A 15,997-nucleotide genomic window follows, 5' to 3' on the forward strand; every position below is an offset into this window, starting at 1 on the left:
CGATCTAGGCGTTGTATTTCCCAGACAAATTTGACGCATTTTCAACCGTTTCCAAAAATAGATGACTTAAAAAATTCAAATAGATTCTTACGGAGACATATTCGATGCATTTTCAGACGTTTCCAAAAAGAGGACTTAAAACTTACAAATAGAAACAAGTAGTCTTACAGAGACAGCACGTTTTTAAAATCACATGAATGTTGGAGATGCTATTATGAGATACGTCAGCTCAAATGACGATAAAAATATCTCACGCATACCAATACTCTGAGCTAATTTCATCACATTACGTACACAGTTTAGATGTCTGTGCTCGAGACAAAACTGTATGATATCGTTCTTCCCATAAAAAGCAACAGCATTGCTTGTGATCCATTCTCACCCACTTACAAGTTTTTAAGATGTGCACAATGCATCACTGATCTTCTGAATTTGAACTGCGTGGGTCAGTATACTTTTTAAATTGTGCTCTGCAACGAAATTTAGAAGACATTTGTTTCAGTATGTAAAAATCGCGAGGAAGACAATTACTGTGAAATTAAATAGGAATGCCACTAGATGTCGCTGCAATTGTCTTACCTGTCAGGGAGCAGCGCCTGTAACAGGGGTCCAATTTGGCAAAAAGCAGGTGTATGAGAAATTGAACAAATAAATTGAGCGCTCGAATTCAAAAGCTGCATTAATAGGCACATAGCTCACATCACCTCTGTGTTGAAAAGGAACACCAAATATCTCACTTGCACAACGGATTAGTTTGAAATCTATGTTCCAGTTTTGGCAAATATTTGGGTGTCTGTTCTTACTACACGGCAGTGTCAATGAATAATAAAGAACGATCCTAAAGGCATTACTGCAAACAGACCCGGTTGATTCTCGGGTTCACTGAGCTAAATAAAAACCAAAAGATTTCTACCTCATTAAGGGGTCATAAACCAACATAATTTTTTAGTTTTTTTCCCAAGGGAAAATCAGCACAAGTCGAAGGATTCTGCAATTCTAATGAGCAGAGTTCTCAGTGAGGTAAGTTTAAGAAGGCTGTCCATCTGCTTGTGTTTTAAAGACGTTCTGCAAAAATCTGACATCAGAAATATGGCCTTGTGGCAAGGAGGCTTCTTTCTCTAGTTTTGAGACCATGGGCCCCTGCAATATCCTCCTGCTCAGTGGTCTCATCCTTGTCGTGAGGCAAAGTGTGATCCTTCAGGTTAGTGAAAGCAGGAGGGGGAAGTGAGTTTTACGGGGTGTTGACAAGTTGTCCCAGGGAGGGTTCCATTCAATGATGCATTACCTAGGTTGTGAGGTGTGTGTGGAAGTCTCGCTTCAGAATACATATATACATTTTTTAATTTTCATGCTTGCAGTTGGCTCGAAATCAAAAATCCTTGTAGGCCAGCGTAAGAGAATGAGAATTACACAGCTAACAACCCAAAACTGTAATCGCATCACATTATCATGTCAACTGAGAATATCATGAATCTGAATCCTAAATCATAACTGTCATATGGAAACTTTTTTTTTTTTTTCATAATCCTCTACAAGGTGCTGGTTTGGGGGACATGATAGGTTTCCTTCCATGGCTTGAATGCAATACTGAAACTGCTACACCCCATGTTCCCTCGAGCCTGAAGTACCTGACCCGGGTTTGGATTTGTCAATGCATTAACTGGGCTGGTTCCAGGATCACTGATTCCCCTGGGTTGTAAATTGCTGGGGTTAGCAACACCAGCTATGTTTTCTGAAATTTTATCTCTAGTCTCCAAAGACCTTCAATCCAATATTGTCACTGCGCTATGGGAAACATTTCCAGTGAAACTGTTAGAAAATATTGCATTATTTGAAGCTTTATTTAAAGGATTTATTTAGTCTTTCCTTCCTTTCTTATCAGGAAAGATCCATTCCAGCAGAGGTCCCTGCAGGGTTGGCAGACCTCAACAGCTGGTCTCTTCCAGTCTTGAAACAAGAACCAGTGTTTGGACAGCATTAAGATCAACAACTGAACGCGTAGATTCAGGGGCAATGTTCAATCTCCGTCCTCAACCTAAGGCAGTGTTTATGAGGTAAAGGTTTGTTGCTAAGAACCCAGTGGTGCTGTTTGCATCACTGCTGCTAGGGACGGACGCAGCATCTTCCAACAAGAGTCCCCTGGTTTCTATTGCTTCAAAGACAAATGGAAAAGAGAACAATGAGACAGTAAGTAACAATAGATAATTTTTTCCACCATAAAGAGCAGAAATATCTTAACACAACTGAAGTAATTGTTTTGGGTGATGTACAAGGGAAAGGGGTCTACGTATTGTATATTGTCCTCAGGATTCTCTTTAGGTGTTTGAATTTTTCTCAAATGTAACTGAAAATATTGCTCAAGGACCCATGACTTCACCCAAACATGGGTCAGGCTCTAACTGACCACCATAAGTTAGGAAACATATTTTGAATTACATCTCATACTCAACCTGAAAAGACAACTATGAAGCTCCATGAAACCAAAATGGTTTCTGAATTGTCACATCCAAACAAAAGGAAAAAATGAAAAATACAATTTCAGTTTGCTATCAAAAACAAAATTTAAGATAATGCGGACTAAACCTCGAGTCTGATGTCATCTATTGCATCATATTTTGAGTTTACTGTATCACATCACTAGTATTCATACTTGATGTTTTTGCCTGCCCTGGAGCATTGCCTGCCTGCCCTGGACAACAATCTAGGATATTACCCTAGATAAAGGACAACCTCTGGCCAAATATCACAACTAGTACCATTTCCAATGCTCCTGTCTAGTTGAGATCCTTGTGTGTGGTGTCATTCTGATCTTCGCTCTGCTGGCCTGTTCAACAGAAAAAAGGAACTTTGTTACTCGCTCTTCCACTATGTCACTTTAGTTCATCTGCTATGCCCTCTATGTGTAATATGAGAAACAATTACCTTGTGAGTGTACTGGAGGCACAATCTTTTGTTGTGGCGAATCAAAGGGCCAGGGGATATTCAGTGTTTCATTTTCCGTGAAAAGTTTTAAAAAGTTTAGAGCTTTGAAAGGAAAGGAGTTGGTTGACAGACATTATTGTCGACTCATACATACCAAAAACTCTAATTTTGCAAATCAAGTGTTAGTTACCTTCACTGATCGAAGCACTCAGAACATAGTCGTATGACTCCTTTTCAAGATGTATTACCTTTGAAAAGAAGGAACACAAACATAGATGGCTCTGTAATATTTAATCCAAATGAGGGACACTGTAAAACTGCTAATGACCCTCTTCTTTTCCTTTTGGCTGTCCCATTCAGGGGTCACCACAGTGAATCATCTGCCTCCATCTAAACCCCTCCTCTGCATCCTCTTCTGTCACACCAACTAACTTCATGTCCTCTTTCAGAGAGGCTTATGGGCAGGAAGTGATATTGGCAAATGCCATATAATTGTCAATGATCTTGAAACTTATATCTTGATGAAACATGTCATTCATACTCCAAGTGATGACATGTATGACACATGCACTTTAGACTATACCTTTGCATCCATCTTCTTGAAAAATCCATAGGCTGATAAATTCTGGGTAACCGCTTTTGAAAGCTCAATTTTGTTTTCCGTGGAAATATCATCATGGTTCCAAATTTTCATAAACACAGGGAACTCCTTCCGCTGACACATAAAACATACATATATTTGAGGAGGTATTACAACATGGAAATTTGATATACTGTTTTTGATGCAGGAAGACGTAATACACTCACCATGTATTTGATCTGGTGCAGCTCTGTGACCATGTGTTGGCAGATTTCACAGATGAAGAACATCTCATTGCAACTTTCACACAAATATAGTGACCGTGAATTTAGAAATGTCCCTCGAATCTCCCACAAAGATGACAGACCTGATTAGAATGCATAACTTTTAGCATTATTTTGCCTTTTTGATGTTTCACACGCTATGGAAGTGATGGTTGAAAATGGCCACACCCACCTATAATGGACTCCGTCCTCATTCCAATCACCGTCAAGTATGAGTACAAATGACTTCTCTCCATCGTTCTTTTCCCTATGAAAACCAAGGATAATATCAAATAAGCTTAGACAACAGACAACCCACTGTAAATGCCTAAAACACACCTCTTAAATACTTTGGTAGTGCAGCATGATGTCCAGGTCTCAAAACTGAGTCCTCTGGTGAGGATTCTGATTTCTGGCTGGGCACTGATGTGTTCTGCTGTTCTGTTCTCACTGAAGCAGCAGTATTGTGCAGGTCATGACCAATTACTACTGAAGGTGACTTTCTCTGAGGGTCCTTCAGATTCAAAGTTTCTTTTCCCTCAAGTTCTGTAATCAGCTGCTGTCTACACTCCGGTGTTTCCTGGTCAGTCTCAGGCATTAGGACACTTGTCTCTTTGGATGGAGAGTGAGTGGCAGGTTGACCTGTATTAATCAGAGGTGTATTTATGTTCAAAGATGAAAAGCAGAGAAGACCATATGAAATGCATAAATTAAAGAAAATGGAGAAAGACGGCCACCTAGACAACAAAGTTGGGAGGAAAATAAATAAGTAAAATCACTTGCATCCAGGACAGAATAAATCCAAAAAAGAAGTTGATTGAAATATGAAGAAATCAAAGATCTGTCTTTAATTTCCTTTATGCAATGGCAATGATAATTGTTACAGATAAGTGGTTGAACTACAATGTTTGGTATTAACTGGGTGTTGGTTCTTGAACTTTAGCCTTGTCCTTATCAAGTCCAGCATTCACCTGTTGGGTGACTGAACAGACCAGCAAAACTATTTTAATGAATTGGTTATCTAAATAAAATACTTTGGGGATCTAGTCAAATCTGAATGGTATAAAGCGCTGTCATCTAATTTTGTGACATTTACATCCCTATATTCCTGAACAGAGGGAGATGTTCCAAGCTATCCTATAAGCTTGACTTCAGTCGTGGTTAGAGCTCAGAGCCTCCCAAAGAAATTCATGTGGGAGAAAGAAAACAAGTGTCATCAAATCCAACACAGTCAAGCATAGACTTTGGTAGAACTCAAACAGAAATACACATAAAGTATTGTAGAGGTTTGATGGATCTGTCACATTGTCTTCAGGAAATCTTATTAAGCTTCATGAATACTCATCCTACTCTTGCTGCTTTGTTCATGTGTTCAATGCTGATAACTGCTCTACAATAGTAAAGCAAATAGCAAAATAGTAAAGCAAATAGTAATTGCTTTACTATTGTAAAGCAGTTGTATCCCAAGGGACCTGAAATCCCCTGAAATGTCAAGTAAGTCCATTGATTCCTCCCTCCCTGACTTTGTTTATCATTTCCGATTTTTCAACATCCGCTGAGCTGTGGAAAAACAGAGTTGACGGTGAAATCAACTCCAGCTGACTTTTGACCCTTCTGCTAAAGATTAGGTCTGACAGATTGACTTCATTGAATTGATTAAAAATGACTACCATCCTCTGGGTTTGAAGTGTTGCGTTGGCTGATTTCAGGACTTGTAATTTGCTGTTGCGAAGCCTCTGCAATATAATAAGTGGAGGGGATCTGTACATGGGAGTCTCCCTGCACGACCACTTTCAGCTGCTGCACAGCTGATTAGAGAGAGAGAGGGAGAGATGATAGCATTATTATGACAAATCCCATGAAAATTGCAAAGTTGTTTTTTAATGCCATGTTGCAAAATTATGTATATATTGACAGATAGAGTAGGATGCCACGTTACGGTTTTGCAAATTTATTCCAAATGGTCTTTTCATTAAAAGCCTGTAGTCTGAGGCTAATATGGCAAAAGGGTCAAAAAACGGCAAAGGTCCTTCTCCTATAATACCATATTTCGGCAATAAAATTGATAATGAGACATTTTATTTACCCATGTTGTCAGGAAGAGCAGCCACCTCATCATACATATTTCGATTCAGTCTAATCATCTGGTGAAAACAAACATTGAAGTGTAACCAAAATAATTGTAAAAAAGCACATCGACAGTTCACTACCCCCCTTACAATATGGCCACATACACACCAACACACATACCTCTGTATCCTACACTCAGTCCTAAACAAAATGCAGTGAAGGGCAGGTGGATTATACTGAATAAATTAACCGGTTTGACTGACGTGGGCAATTGAGTATGATGCACAGTACTTTGAAGGTCCCAGGACTATTACCAGATTAAGCTCTGCATCAGGATATACAGTGTAAAATTATGAAATGCAATTTTCCCTACTTAAAGTCTCCAATAGGACATTTCAGACAAATTTATCAGTGTAAGGTTAAGCCCAGGCTCAGCCAAGTTTTGTTTCCCACAGTGGTTGTGATTTGCATGTGTTTGCATGAAATATTCAGTCCATACTGTATATAAACTCAGCTGAATCAGCAAGTGCATTGGAGATAATGAAGTGCACAGTCTCCTGGGCTCATGTCAGGAGACACATTCCTTGATACTGTCAATCTGAGAGTGTCATGTAATAAGACGCTCTTTGATGCCGCATGGACAAATAGAGTAGAGGGCCCTTTTATTGTCATTTACTGAATGTACAATGAGATTGGAAAGCTTCTCCTTTTCAGTACAAACAATGAGCTCTACTAGTATACACACCAGATGAAATTCCACAAGACCGTGTTCGATATCTTGACAAGACAGTGCAAAAGAAAAGACGTTGCAAACTGTGCTAGACAGTACAAACTGGCTTCTGTGACAGTTGAGATAAAAATAGGAATTGATAACTGTTAAAGTATTGCACAGGATGTAAACAGGTACTGCACAGGTTACTGGCATAAAGCAGGGCCAATAACAGAAACTGGTGGTAATTTCAGCTTCTTCAAAACAAAGTCAATGAATAAAGTAGCATCATGAAAAGCCTGACAGGTCACCTTGGGCTTCTGCAATCCAATTTGTTTCTCAACCTCAGCAAGGTGGGCTACGATCTTCACCAACTTGCTGTTCAACTCCACAGGATTAACCTCCATCTCAGGAAACTTGAATTTCTTGTTTGGACAGAGCAGAAATGTAATGATTTTCATTGGACTCTTAATTAAACGATGACATATTCAGGTAGCATAAGAAGGATGTACCAAGTAATTATACTGATGGATAGATCTCATCAGGTGACCGGTCCCTTTCAATTTCACACAACATAGTAGACAGTACACCTGCTCCATTCCTTCACAACAGACTCTAATCAGTTGGCTCATACCTGTAAAGTTCAGACAAATATGCTGTTATGTATATAAAGTGTTGGACTGAATCCTAAAAAAAAAAAAAAAGAAAGAAATTCACAGATAGGCTCTCGATATTCTTTCCAAAGGAATAATATTGATACTCACCTACTAGATGACCCTGTACAGTTGGCTGGTTCTTTGGCACTGTCGCAGCTACTGGCTTTGTAGAGGGATTCTTAGATTCACGCTGGGCATCCCTTATTGCTGACATATGAATCTCAGCAAGCATGTTACTCAGGTGGATACTTGTTTCAACTTTAGCTTCTGGGCCTGCTGAATTCTGAATATTTATGGTCTTGGCATTCATTTGACATTCCATTGGCGTTGAAGCAACAGATGGGACTAATGTCTGAGATACTGCAGCACATTTCGATGAATCTTTGGGGGCTGCTTTAGTTTCATGGATGGCTTCAAGAGTGGCTTTGGATTCTGGGTGGGGAGACGGTGCCGCTCTGGTTTTGGTTTCCAGTGGTTTTGACGATTCTGTGTACGAACATGTGTTTGGGATGGTCTCCCCAGATGTAGAGGCCAGATCAGGTGCTTCAGATTTACAGGCTACTGAAGCACAGCTGGAGAGGGGTGCTGCCAAATCAGTGACGGACGCAGCAGTAGGAACAAGGGTTTTGTGGTTGACTGAACTGAAAATGTTGCTCGTAGTCTCAGTTGAAAATGTGTCCATTAAGCTAGCACCAGCTTCTTTCGGTTTGCTTTTGGTTGCAGCACACTTGGAGGCAGTGGCTGTAAATGCAGGAACAGTTTCAATCAATGTCGCAGTGGCTGAAGAGGAACCAGACATGGCAACTATTAACTTGGAGTTTAAAGTCGCTGCAATTATTGGTCTTTGGGACCCGGTTGTGTTGTTTATCTGTGTTACAGTTGTACTTGAAGGGATTTCAGCTTTGTACTTCATTCCAGTATAAGCAGGATAGCAGAGAGCTGTGTTTGTCTCAGTTTTAGGGGCTGATAGGTCTTGGCTATTACCTTATGGTTTCACCGAGCTGTAAATGTTTTTTGCAGTCTCAGGCACTTGTATGGCATACTTACTTGATCCAGGGATGACATCAGCTGTTTTGGGTATGCTTCCGGTAACTTCTGACATTGATATCAGTTGTACTTCAGCTCCTGAATCAGCATCAGTCTCCATCTTAACCACCTTTAAGATCAAACAACCATAATTAGTAACCTTCCGAGTTACTAGCGCCAAATGAAATTCAGATTAAAACAATTGTTGACCAATCAATTTAAAACCACTTTCAAGGCATAATTATTGTAATTTTCACCGACTTAAAACATTACAGCTACTTGCTTGAATCCAAGGACAGCACAGCTGAGTATAATGATCTTTAACATTTTATACATGTAATACCCATTGTGTACATTCAATTCATGGGAAAAGTCATTTTTTATTACATATTGATATAAAGGAAACACATGGTATGTTTAAATACTGTTTTTGTCTCTGTCAATACAAACACACACAATTTCTAATCCTACAATGAAATGCAGTAATTTGATTTGTCCTTCTCAAGATCGAGCTTATGTTGAACGCTGAGAATTAACGTTAGTGGTTTACAATTAACGTCTGCACATTTGTTGATTTCTGTCAAAGAACAAATTACACTGAGCAGGAGTTGAATTCACATGTATTATTATGAGCTCAGATTCATCACAGCATGTGACGTACATCAGGTACTTCTAACAATAGACCAATACAGTATTCAGGCACCTCTATAAACATTTGAAATTAAAGACTCAAGTCATTAAGCATAAAGCCAAGAAGGAAAGGCATATTGGATCAACACATGCGTTTCCCTTGTTCCTGGCCCTACAGTGATTTAGCATAGGTAGGGTAAGAACACTTTTCTTACATATTTATATATACACACTCACCATCGGATGATTTTGATGTTTATTTTCGGATATGTGGCTGTTGACATCTTTTTCAGGGACTACTTTACCTAAAAGACATAATAATAATGATAATTATTATTATTATTATATGCCATGACAAGTGTGTCAATATTTCATTTGAAAAAGTCTATTTAATAGGCTCAGGAGAATGCAAACAGAGGACATTCATGATCCAAACTCCTCTACTTTTAAAAGATTCTAATAATGGCATCAAATTAAACTACCAATATGATGCTTTTCCTTTCGCCACAGAAGACACTGCCACAGAAAAACAAGTAATGTAACAGGGGCATAAGGACTAATTAGTGGCATTAAGTCAAAGAAGGAGAGGAGGAAGCATGATCGGAAGCAGAGAGAAGAGGAAAGGCAAGAGTCTGGGACTGAGAGTAGGGGAGAAAAGTGCCAGGGGTACTATGCCATAGAAGACCTATTAGCCAGAATGAAAAGAAAGGCGTACAAGACAGTGGTGAGACCAGTAATGCTGTATTGCCTCGAAACAGTTACAGTGACGAAAAGACAGGAGGCAGAGCTAGAGGTCACAGAGATGAAGATGCTAAGGTTCTCTTTGGGAGTGACCCAGATGGATAGCATCAGGAATGAGTATATCCGAGGAACAGCACATGTTAGATGTTTTGGAGAGGTCAGTGCTGCCAGACAGAGATGGTTGGGCCACATACAGAGGAGGGATAGTGAATATATTGGTAGAGGGATGCTGAAATTGGAGCTGACCAGGCTCTGGGTGTCACTGGAGGGAGCCATAGACAGACTGGAACAGTTCTACAGACACATTGAGAAAACTATAAATGTTGTATTTACATGCCTTTTTCAGTAACTGTTATCTTCCTTGATTCAGAACTTTCCCCTTCCTCCAGTTTCACCTTTTTGTGGCAACTATTTGGCATTTTTTCGGGTTCTTCACAAACTGCCTTGTCACTGGAGATAAGTCTTGGTCTTTTGTGGAAATTTTCATCAGGAAGGCTGTCCTCCAAATTAGGAGACTTGTTCCTCAGTTTCTTTCTTTTACACCCCGTGTGCTCATCATTGGCACTGTTGCTGGTCTGTTCTCCATTGGCATTCAGTAAGGTCTGACAGATTTTGAGGGCCTCTGCCTTTGTTGGCCCAGATGGCTTCTCTATTGCGCTTGTTGAATTCTTAACATCATTCCTCCCCTGTGAATGAGGTTGTGAAGATCCATTTTGTTTCTGCTCAGTGTTAACCTCACTTTGTGAAACAGGTGCTTTGGTGGGAGTTTTGCCACTTTCACACTCAGTGATTTTCTTGCTGCTGTTTATATGGTCCTTTTTTACCTCTTTCGGAACACATCTGGGGACTGAAAACACCCATGGTGATGCATTTGATCAGATCAGATGCATAATAACCAGAAGGCAACAATATATGTTGTTTAATAATATACAACAGTATATTGAGAAACAAGTCAACTCTATTCTCAAACTTTATCATATTTGCAAGTTATGTACTTTTTAATGGTGCAAGGGTCATTTCAGAATACTGTGGTTTCAAAGCCAGCCCAATGTATATTAGAAATACTTTAGAAACAGCAAAAAATTCAAGTTAAATTCTTGCATGCCTTACCTAATTTAGCTTTCCTTGTAATTAGAGGTGTAAGCGGTCCTTTTTTCTCTCTCCGCTTTGCATTATCTAGGATAAATATTGCTGGGACAAAACAGGTAGAAATAGTGTAATTAAAGATGATTTTTTCACAAAATGTAGCATTAACTGCATTACAACCAATTCACCTTTTGCATAGGTGTAAGGATTCACAATGGGCTTTGGCAAGCGGATATCCTTTGAATACAGAAAATAATCAATCAAGATGGTAAAACTCAAGAAAGAAGGTGGTCCAAGAACATAATGATATATAAATATTACCTGTATACTTGCAATAGAATGAATTTGTGCGGCCTGTTTTGCCAAGTCCAATAATGTCTCTGTGGTGGCAGGGTTTCCTTTTAGAGAGTCTGGATGGAAAGCCTCCTTTATTGACAAACATAAGAGATACAAGTAATCATTAACTTGCCTCATTTTTAATCACCTTTTCGACTGCATGCATGTTATAATTACGCGTGTTAATGTAATTTCTTGACCAAGAGAGAATAGAAATACTAGACAATAGATGGGACTGACATAATGAAAATAAACAGCAGGAATTATGGTTACCCTAAGCTAGCACACTCTGCGGAAATATGATTTTTTTTTTTTATTTCACATTAAAGAATTAGAGCCATTTCAAAGTAAATTAACAATACGATTACTTTCCAAAACCATTATGCTGATTTAAACTGCAATTAATAAACCACAAAATGAACGTCTCAAAATTAACAAAATAAATTAAAGGTCATTCAGTGAAAATGCTAACTATTGCTGATACAGAATGTTATCTTCAACAGGGCTACATTGATCGCGCTGCAAGTATTTAGCATGGATGGTACGACAGGTATTATCTGATTGTAAACCACCAGGGGGAGCCACGCTTATACAATATTTTGATCTTCTGTAAGGAGAGGACTCGAAACCGTATGTGAAGGAGCATCAACTGCTCTCTTAAGCCACCTAGCAGATGTAGGACTTTGGGCTAGCCTGGACAAGCTACAATGGTGTGCGCCAGAAGAGAGGTATCTAGGATTCATAATGTCACATGGCACCAGAAGTCTGCAATCTGAGCGTGTAACAGCTATTACATAACGCCAAAAGCCTTAAGAGGGAAAGGAATTATGTCTTTCCTGGGTATGGTCAACTATTGCCGCCAATGGATGCCAGACTGTTCATAATCTGACCGCATTCTATGTCCTGCCTGCAAAAATCTCATGATCAACTGGACTGACAAGGTGACAAAAGGTTTCCAACCTCTGAAGCAAGCCCTCACCAAAGCTCCAACATTGGGTCTGCCAGAACATGAACTGCCATCCCAGCTATAAGTCACTGAAAATGGGCTCACAACCGCAGCAGTCCCCATTCAAGAACATGGCGGTAACATGGTGACCATTTGCCACAACCAACTGAACCATTCCAGATTTTACAAAAGGCTTCACTTACATGGCAGCACAAGGAAGAGAAAGTATTTACTGATAATAGTGTGCCAATTCAGTGGATGGGTAAAAGTTTATCCTACCCCAAAGGAACCTGCTTAGACAAACATACTACTCTCACAGTTCTGCAATGGCTTTGCTGATAGGTACTATTTCCTACATCATTCTTATCTGTTTCGCCACCTGTTTTGTGTGCAACATGTATTTCTCATGCCTGTATTCTCTTGTTTATTCCTTTGTATGAAAGAGACTCACTATAACCAATAAATCAGAGTCCTGCTGGAAGACAAGTAGACACAGCCTCTGTCTCTGTTTCTCTCCACTCCCCATATACGACCTAACCTTGGATACAAAAGGCTTCATCCACCATCGGCCAGGAGATCTGGACCCTAGCCTTGGACTGAGAGGATGAGGAGGGCCCACTGCTGTAGTTCGCATCCAACTGAAAAAGCAGATTAACTTCTGCAAACCTCCTGATCACACGCATTATTACCCACATTTCTGTTATCGTTCAACGTCAAACGTTCATGTAACTGAAATAGCAGTTTAACCTAAATCAAAAACGTAAGGGACACATTAATGCAAGGATTACGGACACAATAAAGACCTGGTCTTTGCAACATAACTGTAATGTGTTTCCTTCGGGCCCCATCAAGAAATTTTGGCACAAGATCTTCTCAGACTTCCTTCCCTTTTTTTGTACAGAATGAGAGTATTCACAGAAAGTCAGAGAAAGTCTTTTTTTTCTCTCAAAAAATGTTGGGTTTTTACAGACTTTTGGAGAGAAGGTCCCCGTAGGACGATGTGATTTTAATGATTAATAAGATTATTCCTTGATTTTGCGATTTAAATTAGATATTTGAAATGTGACAGATGGGAATTATTTGCAGGACTTACACACACACACACGAAAAAAAACAAGGCTTGATTTTCCCCATTGTTAAGCCCAAACCAAATTTCTGCACTTTCGACAGTTTATTCTGAAATGAAGGTGTGTGTCACATTTCAACAAGTCTTCTTAATTGGTTACAGAGAAACTGGGGTTTTAAAAATAACGGAGGATCAGACCTACAGACCACTGGAAAGACATTATACCTCGGTCCACTGCTGTTGCCAACCCATAAGCGTGCTTGATTTCTCCTACTGAGTTTGTAAAAAGGTGAGTAGAAGCCAAAAAACATGCATTGTACAGCAACATTGATATTGACTTTAGGCTTTGCTATCAAAATTTACAGTATATTCACAAATCTGAAGTCGATACCCCTTGACATGAGTTAATAAAAGCACTCACCAGAAATTCTGTAACATGTTTCCAGCTGAAGACATGTGCACAATAGTCATTGTGTTTCAACTTTGTCTTGCAGAGTAAACACAGAAATCCAAGTCTATATTCTGATGACTGATCGTGTCTGACGCATTCGTCAAAGGAGACCAGAAACTGTCTACCTAGGATGATAAGTTAAAGAAAAGTCAGAATCGTTCAGAGAGAATATGCTTCACTGTGCTTTTCTAATCAAAATCCTTTCAGTTGGTCAGATATGATCTTCTTTGTCTTAAACTGAAGATGGGCTGGGGATCACCAGTTGGTCAACAAATATGTTTTGAGACAATGATCCTCAATGGATCTGGTTATTTCACCATCGAAAACGTGCACTTACAAATGTTCATAGGGATCCGGCGAATTTTAGAACACAACTAATCTATAAACTGAAACCCAGAATCAGTCATGCGTTTCATGAAGAAACGTAACTCATCAACTTTAAATGCAGTTGTTAGTCGAGTTTTTAGTCAACAGACACTCCTGGAGATTTACTAAAAAACATTTTTAGTTGATTTTCAGCTTTCAAAATTAGCAAAAACTGTGACACAGGAGAAATTCATGATGGCGTGAGACTGCCTGCTGTCTTCAAATATCACTTATAAATGTTGAGTAACATTCATGAAGGAGAGATCACTTTGAGCTTGTGCCATGACACACCAATGACTTCTTTGGCAGGAAGTCACTGAATTGTTTTTGAAATGCTTCATCGTTTCGGTCCCTTAGTGTCTGACGGGCTGGGACAACTTTGGCAACATTAACACATGCTTTCACTTTGCCCTGTCTCAAAAATGTGTTTCTGGAAAAGAAACATGCGTACGCTGATAAAATATAACATTTAGTGGAAATGCCATATATTTAGAATAAGGTGCCTTTTTGCTTTGTTTTTTCTTCAGTATAAGAAACATTCAATCCCTTCTCAGTTTTTGAAGTCTTCCAAAATGGGCTTTCAGACAAGTAACTGTTGATATCTGAGAAACTAAGCCATTTTAAAAATGACTTGTTTCATAGTACAACATTTTCTTATTCTGGCTACTTACCAAGCAGAGGAAATCGCTCATTTTCTTCGAGTTTGCTGTAGGTTTCACGAGGTGGAACTACCCAGGACAACAAACCACAGACACAATTCATGTAAAAATACTTAAGGTACAGAGTTTAAGGATAACAAAGAGGCAATACTTTAAACCACTGACCGCCACGACGTAGGAGGTGGTTATGAAATTCCAGTACAGCTATCACTGCAAACAGTGTCAAGAGTTAGGCGAACATTTCATGTCGCAGCTCACAAAATAGTCAGTGAAAAGTTTACCTAACTAGTTTTGATTGATTGATTACAGGATACATACCAGTTCTGTAACTTGTGGAACATAAACTATCAAAAATCCAGTGTGGGACATCCAGTATCTAAGAAAAGAAAAATCAAAAAACAAACCATGACCTCTGTCTCATCTCAAAATTAAAAAAGAGAATGTTACCAGTATAGGAATAAACAGTCACTCAATCAGCATTTTACCTTCAGAAAAATCTTATTTTGTCCTCTCTTCTTTTCCTCTTCACTCATCACTGACCTCAGGTTATCAATGTCCAACTGGTCGTGCCAGCCAAAAGGCAAAAGCCAGGGATTCCAGTATAGCTACAAATGAAGGGGAAAGCTGGTTGTTAAGTACTGAAACACCTTCATCAAAACCAATGAAAACTAAGGTATTGAAATCAATACGTGGGGCACAGTGGCATGATTGATCTGCTCCGGGAACCACAGGTATTTAAAAGCAATGATGTCCTCATCATGGGACAATTACAAAAACAACTGCCAGTCACTAAATAAAAGTCATTAATTTTAGATATATACATAAAAGAGATTGTGCAAATAACAATTTAGTACCTCTGGATTATTCAGATTATTGAGCAAAAAAATGTAAGTAGTTTGTATTGATCCATTTCAGTCACATTACAAAATAAGGAAGCTCACCAATGCGTTTATGACATGTTTCAGGGATTCCATGTGCATTCTGAGAAGTGGCTCAGGAAAAGCTTCCTGACACGCAAAACACAAACAGATAGGTCTACTCTGGGCGTGAGACGAGAGACAAACCACAATCATGGCTGTACCTTTAAAAAAAAAAAAAGACTATTTATTTGTCAAGTAACTTAATGTCAAGCAATGGCCACATCAATTAAAATTATGAAAGGCTATCAGCTCACCAGGAACTGGCGGTTTAGTCTTTAAAATCTCTTGCAGGCGTACAAAGTGTCCTAGATTTGATTGCAAGCACTGCACTAACAGGAAAGAATTTGAAAATGAAAAGAAATTTGAACGTTTAAGCTTCTCATTTGACAAAAGAGAGATATAACTGTTAAACAGCGGGGCATCTTTTTAATAAGATAATTTAGGCTTAGTCCATGATAGACAGAAATATGCCATTAATTCATTGAAAAATGTTTGAGAAATTCTATGAACAGGGATTTTAAAATACATCCAAAAAAACAAAATGAACTAGGACCACCGTAAGTATCGCTG

General features: G+C 39.0%; 1 protein-coding gene across 2 annotated transcripts; it reads right to left on the minus strand.

The window, feature by feature from the left end:
- Positions 1–1,363: 1,363 nt before the first annotated feature.
- LOC147216280 (uncharacterized) lies at positions 1,364–15,969 on the minus strand. 2 transcript variants are annotated; one of them, XM_086178104.1, is made up of 26 exons: positions 15,682–15,969; positions 15,449–15,588; positions 14,993–15,112; positions 14,826–14,883; positions 14,673–14,717; positions 14,520–14,576; positions 13,453–13,607; positions 11,005–11,109; positions 10,872–10,920; positions 10,708–10,788; positions 9,935–10,444; positions 9,094–9,161; positions 8,248–8,356; positions 7,309–7,980; positions 7,057–7,178; positions 6,856–6,969; positions 5,852–5,909; positions 5,436–5,573; positions 4,105–4,407; positions 3,959–4,033; positions 3,730–3,869; positions 3,506–3,637; positions 3,113–3,170; positions 2,923–3,024; positions 2,757–2,824; positions 1,364–2,152 (listed from the first exon to the last, which is right to left on the minus strand). In XM_086178104.1, exons 2-25 carry the CDS (start codon positions 15,578–15,580, stop codon positions 2,775–2,777), a joined length of 3,453 nt encoding a protein of 1,150 aa, XP_086034230.1. In that variant the 5' UTR covers positions 15,581–15,588; positions 15,682–15,969; the 3' UTR covers positions 1,364–2,152; positions 2,757–2,774. The 2 variants fall into 2 exon arrangements, with proteins under 2 accessions (XP_086034230.1, XP_086034231.1); XM_086178105.1 differs by lacking the exon at positions 15,682–15,969 and having other exon boundaries at positions 7,309–7,941; positions 15,449–15,593.
- Between the last annotated feature and the right edge of the window lie 28 nt (positions 15,970–15,997).

This window comes from Fistularia commersonii, chromosome 30 (genome assembly GCF_037954325.1).
Source record: "Fistularia commersonii isolate RoL2024-O1a breed Wild chromosome 30, RoL_Fcom_v1.0, whole genome shotgun sequence".
NCBI classification, from domain to species: domain Eukaryota; kingdom Metazoa; phylum Chordata; class Actinopteri; order Syngnathiformes; family Fistulariidae; genus Fistularia; species Fistularia commersonii.